Below are 18,647 nucleotides of genomic sequence, written 5' to 3' on the forward strand. Positions count from 1 at the left end.
AGGGTTACGAAGCTAAAGGTAACCTCACTGGCACCTGACAAAAATGACCAATGAGGAGACAAGATACTTTCAAAAGCTGGGAGGAGGGAGAAAAACAAAGGGTCTGGGTCTGTCTGTATGCTGCTTTTGCTGGGGACAGAACAGGAATGGAGTCTTAGAATTTAGTAAGTAATCTAGCTAGGTATGTGTTAGATTATGATTTCTTTAAAGGGCTGAGAAAATAGCTGTGCTGAATAGAATGACTATTCCTGTCTGTGTGTCTTTTTTGTAACTTAAGGTTTTGCCTAGAGGGATTCTCTATGTTTTGAGCTGGGAAGGGGGACACGGGGTAAATGCTCCGTGGTATCAGAGCTGGGAACTGAACACTAGGAAACAGATGCAGATTTTGCTGGTGTGTAGAGCTCTGGATATGCTTGTTGGGAACTAACCCCACTAAACATCGCGTTGTCTACACCTCAGACTTCTGATCGTTTGCTGCTTGCTGTCTGCGTGACAAGAACCAGTGGAGTGGGAGTGTTGAGGGAAAGCCCTCTAACACCTTCCACCCTGGGACCAAACTTCCCTCAGTTCAAAGTCATTGTCTTCCAGATGTGCTTCCAGGTGTTGAGATGGGGAGTGGGGAGAGTCCCAGTGATGGTGTCACTTCTCCACTTTTAGACTTTCTTCCAGCTTGATGGAAAGATCTGTGCTGTGACGTGGGGGTCAGGCAGTCCCCATGGGTCAAGCAGTTTCCATTCCGTACCTGCCTTCTCAGAGAAGTCTGTGGGATAGTGGGTTGGATGTTGACGAGCCATAATCGTCCCTCTGGCTATGGATGGCTGCTCCTTTGTTTTCAGTGAAAGGCTGGTTGTGGGTGTGCCCAACCTCACCACATATTACACTAACACATACAACAGCGCTTCATAACTTCACACACAGTGTTAGCACACACAGTCCAACAGGCTGTTAATGTTCAACAGATCAAGACTTTTAAAATGATCCCTCACAAAGACATCCTTTGTACAAAACTTATAATAATTACATGACCGTGGTGAATACAGGGGTTCCAGGGTGCTGCTTTGAGGTACAGAGTGTCGCAGCCAGGAAAGATTTTAAGGAAGCAGAATGGATTACCCAGTTGGGGACACTGGGTTTAACCCAACATGGGCAGATTAGTCCAGATTTGTCAAGGAGGAGGGTCTTGCACCTTCCCCTTAAGAAGCTGGTACTGGCCCCTGTCACAAACAGGATACTGAGCTAGATGGGCCCCTGGTCTGATCCAGGGCAGCCAGTCTTATGTCCCCTTAAGCTCTCGGATGAGGAATTTCTGCTTGGCCTCCAGCACCTGGTAGAGCTGGTCCTTGCAGTCCTGGTTCCAACTCGGGAGCAGGTCGAAGAGCTTCCTCATTTTCTCCGGGTCCGTTCTCTCGGCTCGGATGCTCTGGTACTGCTCATTGTCCAGCACGGTGTTGTACAGTTTATCCAGCACGCCGTCCACCTGGCGCACCCGTTGGATCAGCTGTTCTCGGTGCTGGTCGATGAAATGTTCTTCTGAGGGGAGAGACAAAGAGAAGAGAATTGCTGTTTCTCATCATGCCATGGAACAGTCAGACCTTCTGTTTCTCTAGGGCCTTGCTCCTAATGGATTCGAAGTTTGTACAAGATTTACAAGCATCCGCTGCAAGCATCACATTACTCATTGCCACGGATTGCTCCCCCAGCACTGAAATGCAGCCACCTCTGGGGTGGAGCAAAACAGCAGTGCTCCGAAGGGATTGCTCACTGAGCTGTGAAATGCACCTGCCTCTGGGGTAGGACATGGCAGCTGTTTAGTAACAGTAGGGCACAGGGATCACTCGTGAAATGCTGAATTGCAGCTGCCTCTGGAGCGGGGAAGGACAGAGAACAGGGACTAGAATCGATCTCGCAGATAAGTGCCCCAAACAGTTTTTCTCATGATCTCTCTTTGGCTCAATGACTATTCAATTATACCCAGTGGTACAGCTCCAACAGGAGAGACTAAGGGCTTCCTCAAAATAGACTAGAGCTTGGTGGTTAGGGTACTCTGCTGGGATGTTGGAGATCCAGGTTCAAATTCTTCCTCCAGAGTATGGATTTGAACCAAGGTCTCCCCCTCCCAGGTGAGTGCTCTAACCACTAGGTATAAGAGGAGCACCCCCACCCCTAGTTTTTGAATCTAGCCCTGCATTTCCTTTGCTTTTATTAAAAAGAGCTGAAATCAAACCATTTCAATTTCAGGTCAAATGAAACATTTAATTTGACCCGATATGAATTCCACCCCCACCCGCCCAGGTTTTTGGAGCTGCCAAAGCAAACAAGCAAATCCATTATTTGCCCTGCTCTATTCATGATCCAAAACAATCTTTCAACTTTCCAATGTGGAGAGTCCCCAGGCTCCAGAGATTTCAAGAAGAGTCGACACTCTGGGAGGATAAACAATGCTGGACACCAAATGATCACAAAGGATCGCAGGGGCTTTCACAAGCATTTTGTGTCCAGAAGTGCTGGGATCAGAGAACAGGTTTTGCGGCTCAGTGAATCCCTACTAACCTGTCTGCATTTGGGCAGATGAAACACAGACCATCACGTCTTCTGGAAGAGAGAAGGGAAGGAGAGTCAGGAGGTTGGATCCAAAGGGTTTTGATTAATGTGGCTGCTTTTGGTCATGTCCTAGCGGGGACTGTTCAATCTGATTGGCTAAATTAGTCACATTGTAATTTATGTATTTATTGCCACCAGGTTGCAGAGAAACATCCATCCATCACTAGACCCTAAAGTGCTGGTTTATTTAGCTAGCTACATCCCTGGATCCTCAAACGCTGATCTGGCTAATCTAGCTAATCCTATTTCATTGACTGCTGGTCTATCTATTCATCTGTCTATCCATCCCCATATACCCTCCATCCACAACTTTCCATCCCTCCATGTCTATATACACCATTCCATGCATGCACCCATCCATCCATCCACCCACATACACTTACCCATCCATCCCCAGACACGCCCATTCATCCCTCCATCTATATATGCACCATTCCATCTCTCCACCCATCGCCATGCACACACTTCTGTCCCCGCCTTCGGCTGGGCTGAGCCTACCTGGTCTCACCAAAGCCTTCCAGATCGGTTCCCCTTCTATCTTTTCCAACAGGCTGAGCTGCAGCCCCTCCTGCATGTCCCGGATGTAGATCTCCAGGTACGCCTGCTCCATCTTGGGGTCCAGATAACAGAACTCCAGCTCCTGATGGGAAGGGAAGACAGTCCATTAGGAATGACCCTGCCTGAGCCAGCAGACCCTCCTGAGCTCCCCCCTCCACTTCATTTCCTGCGGCGCAGCGGGGGCACGCCATGCTGGGGCACCGGGTCAGCATTGGCTGTGAGGGGAGAGCGCCTCCTACTGATCCCCTGCTCTGCTCCCTGCAGCACAGCGCCCCCTAGTGCCACTGCGAGGCACTGGGGTCAAAAATGGCTGTGAGGGGACAGTGCCCCCTACTGAGTCCCTGCCCCGCTCCCTGCAGCACAGCGCCCCCTAATGCCACATTGGGACAGAACAGAGTAAGGACTTGAGGGGCTGGTGATTTTAAGCCTGTCACTCACCTCTGGTATCACCTCAAGCTGGGATGAGCTGGATACCACACAACAGGAGCCAAATTTCAAGGGCTTGGTCCTGGAAGGCTTGTGCACACGCACCGAGGGGCATTTGGACTCATGGTCATTAACAGCCTGTAGGGCACAAGCAGAGCCATGGCTGGGGAATACAGAGCCCCATGCCCAGGTTCCTGCTGTCAGGGTCCTGCTTCCCCCTGGCCTTCCCGCACAGCCACCCACAACGAGAGGGAAAGGTTGGCTTGTGTTAAGGCCCTGGGCTGGGACCCAGGGGAGCCAGGTTCAGCCCTTGGCTCTTCCACAGACTCCCTGTATGGCCTTGGGCTAGCCACTGAATCTCCCTGGGCCTTAGTTTCCCATCTGTGAAATGGGAAGAATAATCCTCCATTGGTCTATTTAGATTCTTAACTGCTTGGGGCAGCAACTGTCTCACTTGATGTGTCAGGGCAGTGCCCGGCCCGAGGGAGGCCCCGATCTCAGCCGGGCTCTGGGCAGCGTCCAGCACAATGGATCTCCTCTGCCGCTCGGTGGGCAGTGCCCGCATGCCCTGCTATCTGCTATCCCACACTCTAGGCTGACTGGTGGCCCCGGTGTGTGCGGTCGGTTCCCGGTTACCTGTCTCAGGGAGTGGTCATTGGGGATCAGGTAGAGGTGCAGGGTTGTGTTCGCAGACCTGAGTGCCCGGTAGAGCAGTGCCAGGGTGTGGACTTTTGCCTGGCATTTAGACTGTATCTTCCTCCAGAGCACGCCCAGAGGGGAGAAACTGGGGTTCTCCAGCACGGCATGGAACGGCCTCACCCCTGTTGGCTCTTCCAGGGTCATCCGCCCGTCAACGAAATGGGCAATTCGCATCCGGGAGGCATCGACCTCTCCCCCTGGGGGTGGATTATAAAGCAAACAAAGGGGAAGCGTGGGTAGGTGAGTAGAGTGGCCAGGTGGGAGCCAGGACTCCTGGTTTCTACCCTGGCTCTGGGGAGGGGAGGGGAGTGGGGTCTCTGATGGGTTAGAGAAGGGAGGGCTAGGAGCCAGGACTCCTGGGTTCTGTCCCTGGGAGAGGAGCACAGGCTGGTGGGTGAGAGCAGGGGCTGGAGGCCAGGATTATGAAGATGAGGAGAAGCTCTATGATTAGGGCTCTGTTTCAGGCTGTGATGTAGCTAAAACCCTGATTGGTCTAAGGATTACAACTCACAGTGTCACCGTGGGTCTGACTCAGGAGATGGTGGTTATGGCTCAATATGAGTCTGGGTCTCATGGCTGGGTTTCTAGAGTGACCATTCCCATGGTGATTGCAAGCACACTGGCGACTGGGCTTGGCATTACCATGTACAGTTATTGCTACTTTGATTATTTCCGGCCGTACCCGCAAGGCACAGGAAGTGCGGGAGGTGAACGGCTGCCACGGCCCTAGCTGGTTCCACCTGGATGTTGAACAAAGGGCCGGACACCATCCATTGCTGCTTCTCAGATGCACTCAGATGCTGATTCCAGGAGTCGTATCCGTACTGGATGGTCACGGCTGCTCTTACCTCGAACCCCAGTTCGGTTTCAGAGCAACGGAAGGAGCCTGCCTCTGGGATGTGAACCCTGCACAGCATGGGGAGAAAAGGGTTAAACAGCACTGGCTGGAACCATCTCACGTCCTTTTCCAACTGACCCCGGGTGCCCTCACATTTATCCCCTTAACTCTGCCTTCAGCTCAGCCCTGTGCTTCGCTATCAGGGTTACTCTGTAACCAACAACTGAAGTTGGGTGACAATGAGAACAGTTGGCCCTTCTCAGACCTGTCCTCCTCCGAGGAGCAAAGGAGAGTCAGGCTAAATGAGTGGATTCATTATGTTCCTCCGCATCACATATGGGAACACTGTCTCCCCATTTGGAGAAACTGAGCCATGGGAGGAGAAATAACTCGTCCTAGGTCACTCAGTGAGGAAGTGGCAAAGTTGAGAGTAGAACCCAGATGTCCTCAGTCCCAGCTCCGCTGCTCTGACCCACTAAACCCCACTCCCTTCCTAGAGCTCTCAAGACTCCTGGTTCATTCACCCCCTGCTCTGCTCTACCCACCCACGCAAGCGTCTCTTTACATGGAGCCCACCCCATGGGATGCTGCACACTCAGTGTGATAGGAGCTGGCCTGCGCTCCCAGACACCGAACTCCCAGGACCAGCTCTCACCTGTACGTCTCCTGCTTCCTATCTGGGCCCCGAACAGTCTCAGGGTGTATTTCTTCTGGAGGATCCTAGAACACAGGAACAGGCGTTAACTCAGCCCCATTTGGGATTTCCCACTGCAGAGCTCTTTGCAGAGGGAACCTGGACAGCTGTGGCCAAGTGGTCAGCTGGGGGCTGTTTCTGTGGCCTGGGACCCTGGCAAAGTGGCTGGCAGGGGGGGACTCTGTGATCAGCTGGATTCCAGCCCCACAGTCAGTCATTCCCCAGGGGTGTTTCCCAAGTGCCCAAAATGCCCCAGCCCTGAGCATTGGTGAAATTCTCAGAGGTATGGCTGAGGCGAGGGAGAGAAAGAGAGAAGGGAAGTGGTGATAGATGGACAGACAGAAAAGGATCCGAGTGATCCCACAATTCTTTACCTCCTCTCTGGGACACAAGTCACATTTGTCCTGTCCCCAGGGGTCCCTGCTGGGATCCTCACTCAGGCTGGTCTCTCCTGTGGCTGCGAGGGGGAAAGACCCTTTCACATCTCACATTCTCACAACGTTGAATAAGGAGCCCCCTTCCCCTGTGCAGAGCAATGGGACCTGGGCATTTCCATCAGCAAACTTCCCTGCAGATGGGTCTGTTCTTTGTGTCTGCCCAGCCCTGCCGCTGCCGCTGTGTAGTGTGCTGGGCTGGCAAGGCCTGTGGGAAGGGCTCTATGCTGGGTCAGAGGGTGGGGTGGGAAAGGCGGGGTCAGGGAGGGGGATCAGGGTGTAAAGGGGAGAGGACCGGGAAGGATGTGGAGCGGGTGGAATGGAGGGAGAGGAGACCCCAGAGGGATCCTGCAGACAGTGGAGATTAAACCTGATGCAGGTGCTGGGGGCAGAGACAAGGTCTGATCAGGGGACGGTCAGAGCCAAAAGTGGACATTTGGTTTCTCTCTGCTCAGTCATGAGCGAGGCCCATCAGACCACCCGCCACTGGGTCCATTTCAACCTCACTCACCGGCAGCCCCAGCCCCAGCGGAGAGAAGCAGAGTCTGTTGGCAGATGATCTCTGGGGAGGGATGAATTGTTAATAATGTCAATAACGTCATTAGCATCTATTTCCCAGGCCTCTTCCATCCCAAACTGCTTTCCAGGATACAAGTGCAGCCACCTCTGGGGTGGGACACAGCAGCTGTGTAACTGCCTCACAGCAACACTGCACAGCGATAGCATATCCAATGCTGAAACACAGCCACCTCTGGGGTGGGACAGCTGGGTGAGAGATGCACAGCATCGTCACACAGGGATCGTTCACTGAGCAGTGAAATGCAGCTGCTTCTGGGGTGGGGCGCAACAGCTTGCTAGCAGCCACACAGTGACACTGGGAGTTAGGGACAGGTGGTGAAGGAGAATCCTGAACCTACTGGACTCGGAGGCTGTGCACAGGGCCTACTTGCTTGTACAGAATTATGGTTGCCAGGAATAAGGTGGCCCCATTGGCACTGGGAGGGCCGAAGAACCTCTGGAAGTGATGGGCCAGTGTGTATGGTAGAAGCGGAGGAGCAGAGCTGTGATCGGTGCCACCCACCTTCAACCTCAGCTGTCCCTGCCTCCGAACTAGGGCTGGGCTCAGTCTCGCTATCCAAAGATCCTGCAGGGCAAAACAGAGGGAAAGGGCCAAAACGCTGAAAAAATTAAGCCACATTCTGACCTCAGTGACCGTGGTGTAAATCTGGAGTGACCCCACTGGTGTCAATGGAGTCTGGGCCAGATTCTGATCTCGCTGACCCCAGCTTCCCTTAGGGAAAAATCCAGCAGGACTGCAGTGAGACACAGCCCCGGCGCTGTCACTGTCCACCCTGCAGCGAGTTCCCATCGGGCCCATTCCATCCCTCTGGGCAATTCCGGGCTCACCTGCTGATGCCACTGCTGGGTTTTCACCAAAGGAAATTAAATCATGAAGAGCTGGCGTGTGACTTGCACGTCCTATGGGTGAGAGAGACCAGGATTAGTACCAGCTGTTCATCAGCAGAGCTCAATGATTTCACTGCTTAGATTGCCAGCACTCTGGGTGTGGGACTTGTCTTTTTGTTCTGTGTCCATACACAATGGGATCCTGAGCCAGGAGTACGGCTCCAAGGAGCCAGGATAATACCAATAACAAACAACATCGGTAGAGCTCGGGAGGGGGAATGACAGAAATAGATCAATTCCCCGCCCCACACACTTTTCTTCATGAAATTAATAGGCAGCAGGTTTAAAACAAAGAAAGGGAAGTATTTTTTCACACAGTGCACAGTCAACCTGTGGAACTCCTTGCCAGAGGATGGTGTGAAGGCCAAGACCATAACAGGGTTCAAAAAAGAACTAGATAAGTTCATGGAGGATAGCTCCATCAATGGCTATTGGGCAGGGAGCGTGGCCCTAGCCTGTTAGCCAGAGGCTGGGAATGGGTGACGGCATGGATCACTTGATGATTCCCTGTTCTGTTCATTCCCTCTGGGGCACCTGGCATTGGCCAATGTCGGCAGACAGGATACTGGGCTAAATGGACCTTTGGTCTGACCCAGTCTGGCCGTTCTTATGATCTTATGTTCATCTTATGAACTTTGACACGTTTTATCCAGCAGGGCTTCTAGCACTCACGATGATCCTGACCCCAGTTTGGTTGAAAACCAGAAAAAAGCTATAATGAGAAGAGCTTTTCTGATGCAACATTTTTCTGTCGAGCGATGCCCTTTCATTGGAACTGAAATTGTGCAGATTTTGGCATCTTTTTAGAAGGAGGACGTGGAGGAAGAGGAAGAGGCTGAGGTCTGAGTTTCAAGCAAAATTTCCATCAAGGGAGGTTTGGCACAAGATTTTGGATTTGGTTTCAATTTGGAACGAAAATCAAGGGTCAGCCTCATGCAGAAGTTCACAAAATGGAAATTCCAAATTTTCAGCCGGTTCTCATGATGGCTTAAAAAAAATTTTTCTGGCCAAAATGCCAACTCAATTTTTAAATCTGAAATCTGAAAAATTCCGATCAAGCTTTAGCTGGGTGATTAAAGCAGTGGCTCTCAACATTTCCAGACGACGGTACCCCTTTCAGGCGTCTGATTTGTCTTGGGTACCCCCAAGTCTCACCTCACTTAAAAACGACTTCCTTACAAAATCAGACATAACAATACAAAGGTGTCAGCCACTGTTACTGAAAAATTACGGACTTTCTCATTTTTACCATATGATTATAAAATACATCAATTGGGGGAATCCAGCCAGGGTCGAACATGTATCAGTCAGATTCCACTGACAACAGGACTGGTGGTGACCAGGCTTGGGAGTAACGGTGGCTACATGTGAGGGGATATGATGTTATCTGATTGAAGTACGAACTGGGGACACTGGTTTTAAGAACACTTATCCCTATAAGGAGTGCGGCTGGTGGTGACGCAGGGAACTGGAGTATCTGAGGGAATTGCTCCTCTAACTTCTTGATAGCCAGTGTGGTGAGACAGAAGTTCTTTTTGTGGGCTGGTCTGGTGTATCTTATAAGTGGAGGACCACCAGGCTTGGGCTGTGACTGCCCTGTTTCTTGGCAGTTCGTCCTGAATTGGATACTCTCAGTAATGTCCCACTAGAGCACATCTGTTTACCGGGGGCCATTTCTGTCTTCAGAGCTGAGCCCGGCCCCTTCATCTGCTCCCAGGATGGGAGGGGGAATCTATGCCTTTAAAGGGGAGCCCTCCAAAGCCCATTTGGCTGGAGGGACCTTGTGCCCCAGACATACGCGCTGACTCCGTGGGTGCTCCGGGGTTGGCGCCCCCATGGAAAAAAATGCGCCCACTATCCCACCAATCAGCTCTTCCTCTCCCTCCCAGCGCCTCCTGTCCGCTGCTGATCAGCTGGACCAGAGGAAATCCCCGCTGCTTGTCATGGGGTGGTGGCTGGAGAGATGGGGAGTTCACTGATCTGGAGGCCCTGTGCCCAGCTGGGTCACTCTGGAGGCAGAGGGAGAAGAGGAGTTGGCTTAGCTGTCTGTGAGGTGGTGTCCAGCCCTCGGGGATCCCACCCCCTTTGTCACCGCTTCACCTGCAGATGCAGTCACAAGACACCCAGCGCATGCCCCTAGGGAGCTGGGACTAGAATGGAGCAGACCCAGGGGCCCAGCTAGTCTGGTATCCCACCCCGGGGAGCTCCCTCCCAGTAACTTCTTTCCCAACACACCTGGCCCCCCACCGAGTGCCTCCAGCACAGGGGGAACGGGACCCCCGGTCTTTTTCTTCCCCGACATCAGTGTGACTTCTCCCATGGCCCCAGCCGGCAGGGCAGGAGGTTCCTGAGGGACACTGCCATAAACAGACTCCTCCTGGGGATGATGCACAGTGCTCTGGGAGCGTTGTGGGAAGGCTGCTTCCATAGCAGGGTCCAGGCAGAGAAAGAGAGAGAATCATAGAATCATAGAATCATAGAATAACAGAGTTGGAAGGGACCTCAGGAGGTCATCTAGTCCAACCCGCTGCTCAAAAGCAGGACCCATCCCCAATTAAATCATCCCAGCCAGGGCTTTGTCAAGCCTGACCTTAAAAACTTCTAAGGAAGGAGATTCCACCACCTCCCTAGGTAACGCATTCCAGTGTTTCACCACCCTCCTAGTGAAAAAGTTTTTCCTAATAACCAACCTAACCCTCCCCCACTGCAACTTGAGACCATTACTCCTTGTTCTGTCATCAGCTACCACTGAGAACAGTCTAGATCCATCCTCTTTGGAACCCCCTTTCAGGTACTTGAAAGCAGCTATCAAATCCCCCCTCATTCTTCTCTTCTGCAGACTAAACAATCCCAGTTCCCTCAGCCTCTCCTCATAAATCATGTGTTCCAGACCCCTAATCATTTTTGTTGCCCTTCGCTGGACTCTTTCCAATTTATCCACATCCTTCTTGTAGTGTGGGGCCCAAAACTGGACCCAGTACTCCAGATGAGGCCTCACCAGTGTCGAATAGAGGGGGACGATCATGTCCCTCGATCTGCTCGCTATGCCCCTACTTATACATCCCAAAATGCCATTGGCCTTCTTGGCAACAAGGGCACACTGCTGACTCATATCCAGCTTCTCGTCCACTGTCACCCCTAGGTCCTTTTCCGCAGAACTGCTGCCTAGCCATTCGGTCCCTAGTCTGTAGCTGTGCATTGGGTTCTTCTGTCCTAAGTGCAGGACCCTGCACTTATCCTTATTGAACCTCATCAGATTTCTTTTGGCCCAATCCTCCAATTTGTCTAGGTCCCTCTGTATTCTATCCGTGCCCTCCAGCATGTCTACCACTCCTCCCAGTTTAGTATCATCCGCAAATTTGCTGAGAGTGCAATCCACACCATCCTCCAGATCATTTATGAAGATATTGAACAAAACCGGCCCCAGGACCAACCCCTGGGGCACTCCACCTGACACCGGCTGCCAACTAGACATGGAGCCATTGATCACTACCCGTTGAGCCCGACAATCTAGCCAACTTTCTACCCACCTTATAGTGCATTCATCCAGCCCATACTTCTTTAACTTGCTGACAAGAATACTGTGGGAGACCGTGTCAAAAACTTTGCTAAAGTCAAGATACAATACATCCACTGCTTTCCCTTCATCCACAGAACCAGTAATCTCATCATAGAAGGCGATTAGATTAGTCAGGCATGACCTTCCCTTGGTGAATCCATGCTGACTGTTCCTGATCACTTTCCTCTCAGAGTTAGAAAAGCATCAAAGAATGGGCCCATCTAGCCCAGCATCCCGACTCCTCCCTGCTGCCCTGGGTCAGACCCATGGGCCCATCCAGCCCTCTGCATCAGAGCAATGGGCCCATGTCTCCTGGTTACCCCTGCCAAGATCCAGCGAGTCCCACCCTGGGATGCTCGCTGCCCAGATGCTGCTTTTCCAGCACAGCCTCCAACCAGCCCTAGAGCTCTTTCCACGATGTCCAGCCCTGCGTGTCGATTTCCAGGCCACCAGCCGCAGCCGGCGGGGACATCCCCATGAGCTTTTATAATGGGTCATTCCCTCCTCCCCCTCATTCTCCCTCTCAGTCTCCTCCCCCAGCTCCCCATTCTCCTCCGCCTGGGGACTGGACCCACCTCTCTGGTTGTACAAGGGGTCCAGGTCTGTAGCTGGGCTGAGAGAGAATGAGAGCCTCAAGCAAATAACCCCTTCTAGACTGCTATCCCTCCCCCTGCCCTCCTGGATTAGACCAGCGGGCCCATCTAGCTCAGTATGCCATCTCCTGCCCCCGCAAACTTCCTGCTGTCCTGGCTTGGGGGGGGGGGGGGGGCGGGCGCATGACGGCTGCTGAGAAGGCACACAGCGATGCCACACAGTACTGAAAAGCGGCCTTCTCTGGGGTGCGGCACAGCAGCTGGCTAACAGCCGCCCAGTGACAGGGCACCGATAGGAGTTTGGGACAGGAAGTGAATGAGAATCCTGAGCCAGGAAAACAGTGTCCTGGCCAGCTGCACTCACTGCCTGTGAAGGCCTGATGCGGCTTCGCCTTCTTGCCCTGCAACTTCCTTATCCACCGCGAAGGTTTAGGTAAACTCAGGCCAGGGAAGACGACCTTCATCATCACTGTTCTCCCTGAAAACCTGCTCCCCTCAGGCGGCATCAACCCCATATCCCGCAGCACGTTGACGTCCTCAGAGGGCTGTGAGACAGGGCCCTGTTCCCTCATGGGGCCTGGAGGGAGACATAGAGGGAGCGCGTCACACACACAGCCCAATACCTGCCCCCCACCCCTGACTAATGGCCCACCTAGCCTGGGTTCCCACCCCCTCCCTGCTGCCCCGGATCAGACCCCTTGGCCCATCTAGCCTCATATCTCCTCCCCCCCCCCGCTGTCTCGATTCGGCGGGGTGTGATGGCTGTTGAGAAGACACGCAGCAAAGCCACCCAGCATTGAAAAGCAGCTGCCTCCAAGGTGGGGCAGCTGGTTAACAGCCGCACAGCCATGGTGCGCAGGGATCGCTCACCTGCTGCTGAAATGCAGCCACCTCTGGGGTGGGGCGCAGCAGCTGGCAAACTGCTGCACAGTGACAGGGCACAGCTTGGAGTTTGGGACAGGATGTGAACGAGAATCCTGCATCAAGGAGATTTCAGGCCATACATAGGCCTGGTTACTTGTATAGAGTTGTGGTTGCCAGGAGTAAGGTGGCCCCAATAGTACCTGAAGGCAAACACACTTTTTGGGTCAGTGTGTATGTTAGGCAGACAGAAGCTGAGCTGTTGTCAGTGCTACCCACCTCCTGCCGCCTCTGTCCCTGTACTAGACCCAGAGGTGGATTGAGTCTCTTCACTAAAGGATCCTGAGAAGAAAAACCAAACGTAACTGAACATCTACTGAAAAATGTGAGCCAAATTGTGATAGCAGTGACCCTGATGTGAATCTGGAGTGACTCCACTTTCAGCAATTGAGTCAGGGTTAGATTCTGATCTTGATGGCCTCGGGTAACTCTGGAAGGATCTGGTCCCAAGCAGGCAGGGCTAGGTGGGCATTGCCGGGTCCTCACCCCCTTTCCCAGTCGCTACTGCAGGGCAGTCTGTGTCTCTCTCCCTGGCCCATGGGGGCGCACCCGCCCCCCCACCAGCGCCTCCACCTGGTTCCCCGCAGCTAACTGATTGGCACCATCGGCTCGGTCGTCTAGGCGCTGATGCGGTTGCCTACAGACATCACTTTACAGCTGGTCAGGAATTTTTCCATGAGACCCTTTTTTCCCAGTGACAATATAGTCTTGTTTGTTATGAGAACTGCCAGGTTTTCCGGTTCAAACCATTGTTCCATTTCCAAATCTTAGCTAATTAGACTTTCGAAAAAAGGAGGTGGGAACCACCCACCCGAACAGCAAGAGAAGTCGAAACCAACCTGAAATGTCCTGAGGGACCTGAACTGAAAAGTGTTTAGTTTTTCACTTTGCCGAAATATTTGAGATTTTGCTGTCTCATCCCGATCAGGGATGGGAAAGCTTACTTGAAGGCTTGAAAATTTCCACGGGGTGGGAAAACCGTGCACTGGCCAGCTGCACTCACCGCCTGGGGAGGCTTGATGCTGCTTCCCCTTCTTGCCCGTCAGCTTGCTGAGCCACTCCCGAGGCAGAGGCCGGCTGGGCAAGGATTTTTGTTTTTTCCTCTGAAGCACTGAAAGACTGCTCCCCAGCTGCTCATCCGTGACCTCGGAGAGGTGTGACACAGAGCCTACAAAGAGTCCAAGAGGATGCGTGTCATACACAGGGCCCAGTTCGGGTGACCAGATGTCCCGCTTTTATCGGGACAGTCCCGGTTTTTGGGTCTTTTCCTTATATAGGCTCCTATTACCCCCCGCCCCCGTCCTGATTTTTCACACTTGCTGTCTGGTCACCCTAGGCCCAGTACTTGTCCCCCTATGCACCCTGAGGCCTTACTGGCCCCTTAACTAATGGGCCCATCTAGCCTGGGTTTCTGCTCCCTCCCTGCTGCTCCAGGTCAGAGCTACAGGCCCATCTAGTGTAGTATCCAACCCCGTCCCTCCCTCCCCCACATACTTCCTGCTGTCTTGCTTTGGTGGGATATGACAGCTGCTTAGAAGACACACAGCGATGCTAAACAGCATTAGAAATTAGCTATCGCTGAGGCGAGGCTGCTGGTTAACAGCCACACAGCGACGGTGCACATGAATCACTCGTCTGCTGTTGAAATGCAGCCACCTCTGGGGTGGGGCACAACAGCTGGCTAACAGCCGCACGGTGACAATGCACAGATTGGAGTTTGGGAGAGGATGTGAGTGAGAATCTGCAATCAAGTAGATTTCAGGCTGTACACAGGCCTAGTTACTTGTACAGATTGTGGTGGCCAGGAATAGCACTGGGAAGGGGGACACATTTTTGCTGCAGTGGGCCAGTGCGTATGTTAGACAGAGAGAAGCAGCACTCCCCTGCGGCCGCTGTGTGTGCAGCAGAACTAGGGGTGGATTCAGCTTCTCCACTGGTTAATCCTGGAAAGAAAAACAAAATGGGACTGACATTCTGAAAAATGTGAGCCAACTTCTGATCTCAGTGACCCCCGGTGTGAATCTGGAGTGAGCCTCCTGATGCCAATGGAGACAAGACTGGCCTGGATTCTGATCTCAGTCACCACTGTGTAAATGTGCCGAGTGGAGGTTGCAGGGGGTGATGGTGGGGATAGGGACGAGGTTGCATTGGGCAGGTGGGTGGGTTGTGGTGGGCAGAGTGCAGGTGATGGGGTGGGTTGTGGTGGGCAGAGTGCAGGTCACATGGGGTGATGGGTGGTGCGGGGCAGAGTGGACATTGTACGGCATTACACAGCTCTGGTGGGATACGTGTCATGACTGGAATACTGTAATAGTGGGGTCTAGCTTGTTCAGGAAGGCCAGGCAGAGAAAACAGGAAGACAGGGTTCCATTGTATATCAAGAGTGTATACACTTGTTCTGAAGTCCCGAAGGAAATGAGAGGCAGAGCAGCTGAAAGTCTCTGGTCAAGATAAAAGGGGTATAGAGTAGGGGTGATGTAGGGGGTCTTCTATAGACCCCCAAATTTGCGGATGAGGCATTTCCAGAACAAATAACAGAAATACCCAAAATACAGGACCTGGTAGTAATGGGAGACTTTGAACTCCCCGGCCAGCTGTTGGAAAAGTAATGCGGCAAAACACAAGCTGTCCAATAAATTCTTGGCATGTATTGGGGAAACTTTCTGATTCAGAAAGTAGAGGAAGAAACCAAGGGGACAACCGTTTGAGACTTGATTCTGTCCAACCAGGAGGAATTGGTTGCGAATCTGAAGGTGGAAGGCAATTTGGGTAAAAGCAGTCGTGAAAGGATAGATGTCACGATCCTAAGGAAAGGAAGGAGCGAGAGCAGCAGAATGAGGGCAATGGACTTCAAAAAAGCTGACCAACAAACTCAGAGAACTGGTAGTTGAGGTCCCCTGGGAAGAGAATCTAAGAGAAAAAGGAGTTCAGAAGAGCTGGCAGCTTCCCAAGGAGAACGTATTAAAGGTACAACTATCACAATGAAAAGAAGAGAGATGAAGAATAATAACAGACCATTATGGCTTCAGCAGGAGGACTTGAATGACCTGAAAATCAAAAAGGAATCCCACAGAAAGGAGACATGTGGACGAATTGCTACAGAGGAGCACAAGCATGCAGGGAAACAATCAGAAAGGCTAAGGCACAAAATAAGTCACACCTGGCAAGGGACATAAAAGGCAGAAAGAAGAGGTTCTTAAGAAAGACGAAGGAAAGTGTAGGTCCTCCCATCAGTGGGGAAGGAGAGCTAATAATGGATGGCATAAAAAAGAGTGAGATGTTTAATGTCTCTTTTGCTTCAGTTTTCACTAAAAGAGGTTAATGGTGACCAGATACTTAACGCAATTAATATTAACAGCAAGGGGAAATGACCACAAGCCCAAATAGGGAAGGAAGCACTTAAAGAATAGCTAGATAAGTTAGAGGTTTTCAAGTCAGCAAGGCCTGATGAAATTCATCCTAGGGTGCTTAAGGAACCAGCTGAAGCAATCTTGGGACCATCAGCAATTATCTTTGAGATACGCAGATGACAGGTAAGGTTCCAGAGGACCGAAAAAGGCCAAACGTAATACCTGCCTTTAAAAAGAGGAGCAAAGGGGACCTGGGAAATTATAGAACTCTGCTACCTAGAAAGAGACGGGAACAAATGATTAAACAGTTGGTTTATAAGCCCTGGAGGACAACAGGGTTATAAGGACTAGCCAGCAGGGATTTTTCAAAAACAAATCATGCCAAACCAGCCAAACTTCCTTCTTTGACAATATTACTGGCCTAATGGCTGTGGGGGAAACAGGCAGCCATGATATATCTTGTTTTTAGTACATCCTTTGATAAGGTCCACATGACATCCTCATAAACGAACTAGGGCTAGAGGAAACAAATATAAAGTGAATGCACAACTGGTTGAAAGCCCGTACTCAAAGAGTAGCTATGAGTGGTTCACTGTCAAACTGGGAGAATGTATCTAGCGGGGTCCTGCTGGGGTCTGTCCTGGGTCCTGTTCACAATTTTCATTAATGACTTGGATGATGGAGTGGGGAGATGCTTATAAAATTTGCAGATGACCTCAAGCTGTGAGGGGTTGCAAGCACTTTGGAGCACAGGATTAGAATTAAGAAGGGTCTTGACAAATTGGTCTGAAAGCAATAAGATGAAACTCAATGAAGACAAGTGCAAAGAAGTACACTTTGGAGGGAAAAGCCAAATGCACAACTTCAAAATGGGGAATAACTGGCTGAGGTGTCGTACTGCTGAAAAGGATCGGGCAAGTTATAGTGGGTCACAAATTGAATATGAGTCAACACTGTGATGCAGCTGTGAAAAAGGCGAATATTCTGGGGTGTATTAACTGGAGTGTTGTATATAAAACATGGAAGATAATTGTCCTGCTCTACTCAGCCCTGATGGGGTCTCAGCTGGAGCACTGTGTTCAATTCTGGATGCCATACTTTAGGAAAGATTAAGATAATTTGGAGAGAGTGCATGAGAGAGCAACAAAAATGATCAAAGGTTTAGGAAACTTGACCTACAAAGAAAGTTTAGAAAACCAGGCATGTTTAGTCTTGAGAAAAGAAGGCAGAGGGGGGACCAGATTACAGTCTTCAAAAGATGTTCAGGGCTTTTATAAAGAGGACAGGGATCAATGGTTCTCCATGTCCACCAAAGGCAGGACAAGAAGTAACTGGCTTAATCTGCTGCCAGTGAGATGTAGGTTAGATATTAGGAAAATCTGTCTAACTCTCAAGGTAGCTAAGCTTTGGACCAGGCTTCCAAGGGGGGTTGTGGAGTCCCCATCACTGAAGGGTTTTAAGAACAGGTTGGACAAACACCTGTCAGGGATGGTCCAGGTTTACTTGGTCCCACCTCGGTGCAGGGAGCTGGACATGATGACCTCTCATAGTCCCTTCCACCCTGAAACTTCTGTGATTCTCTGTGGTGATGGGAGGTATGGGGCAGAGAGGGGCGTGGTCCAGGACAATGGCATGGGGGATGGGACAGAGACAAGGTTGTTGGGGACAGCGGTTCATTTCCAGGGGCAGCCCTAGCCTCTGCTGCCAGCTATCCTTGGGACAGTGGATTGGGGAGGGCGGGGCACGGTAGTTGGGCAGCAGGATGTGCCAGTTTGGGGTGATGCAATGGGAAGGCCGGGCAGGGAGCGGGGACTGGATCAGGGATGGGATTGTCCCGTGACTCTGTTCCCAGTCGCTAGCGCGGATAGCTGGGGGAAGACGCAAGAGGCACTGGGGGATCCACTGGGCCCGGTCTCCTCCTGCCTGGTAACTCACCAGCTGCCCTTGAGACTTCCATTGCAGCTTGTTCTGCACTGCATAAAGTCTGGGCAAGCAAAGCCAGCTGCAGCCCATACTCCTCCCCATAGTAGCTGATCAGCAGCTCGGCCAGGGCCCCCGGATCGGCTCCCTCCAGGAGGGCCTGGGGGATGCGCTGGTATCCCTCCTTCAGTGGTACTTTGCTCAGCTTCTCTTTCCATCTCCGGAGCTCGTCCTTCCCCAGCCCTGCCAGGGTCTGCAGCAGGTGCTGTCTCCCCGTCCCCTCCATGCTCCCTCGGAGGGCAGCGGACCCGAGCAGAGAAAGAATCAGGAAGCTGCATCAGGCAGGGCTGGAAGTGATTGCTCCACCTTAACCAACCCCGTTGCCACACGCCTCCCTCCTCCGGCCTGTTCCGCTCTCTGCTTCCCCACAGCGCAGCCTGGCGGCTCCGCTCCGCTCCCGCCAGCCGGGGAGGGAGGCCGCAGCCCCCTGTGCGCACGCCTGATGTGGTCTGTCCAGAAATTAGGGCTCTCCCTTGCCCACGCTGCCTGCCAGCGGCGATAGCAGCTTGAACCAGCACGAGGAACCG

At 52.1% G+C, this 18,647-nt stretch overlaps 2 protein-coding genes across 4 annotated transcripts in view; one reads left to right on the forward strand and one right to left on the reverse strand.

Annotated features, from left to right (window-relative positions):
• Nucleotides 1–18,647, forward strand: part of LOC144930635 (uncharacterized) — a 54,673-nt gene that overhangs the window by 3,808 nt on the left and 32,218 nt on the right. The window lies entirely within an intron of this gene.
• On the reverse strand, nt 899–18,346 carry LOC140912670 (caspase recruitment domain-containing protein 8). The gene is made up of 14 exons (XM_078853042.1): nt 18,076–18,346; nt 12,234–12,446; nt 9,953–10,135; nt 7,658–7,729; nt 7,332–7,394; nt 6,762–6,812; nt 6,191–6,273; nt 5,778–5,842; nt 4,967–5,190; nt 4,222–4,481; nt 3,598–3,723; nt 3,100–3,241; nt 2,551–2,592; nt 899–1,530 (listed from the first exon to the last, which is right to left on the reverse strand). Exons 1-14 carry the CDS (start codon nt 18,344–18,346, stop codon nt 1,274–1,276), a joined length of 2,052 nt encoding a protein of 683 aa, XP_078709168.1. The 3' UTR covers nt 899–1,273.

Source organism: Lepidochelys kempii, chromosome 6 (genome assembly GCF_965140285.1).
Source record: "Lepidochelys kempii isolate rLepKem1 chromosome 6, rLepKem1.hap1, whole genome shotgun sequence".
NCBI classification, from domain to species: domain Eukaryota; kingdom Metazoa; phylum Chordata; order Testudines; family Cheloniidae; genus Lepidochelys; species Lepidochelys kempii.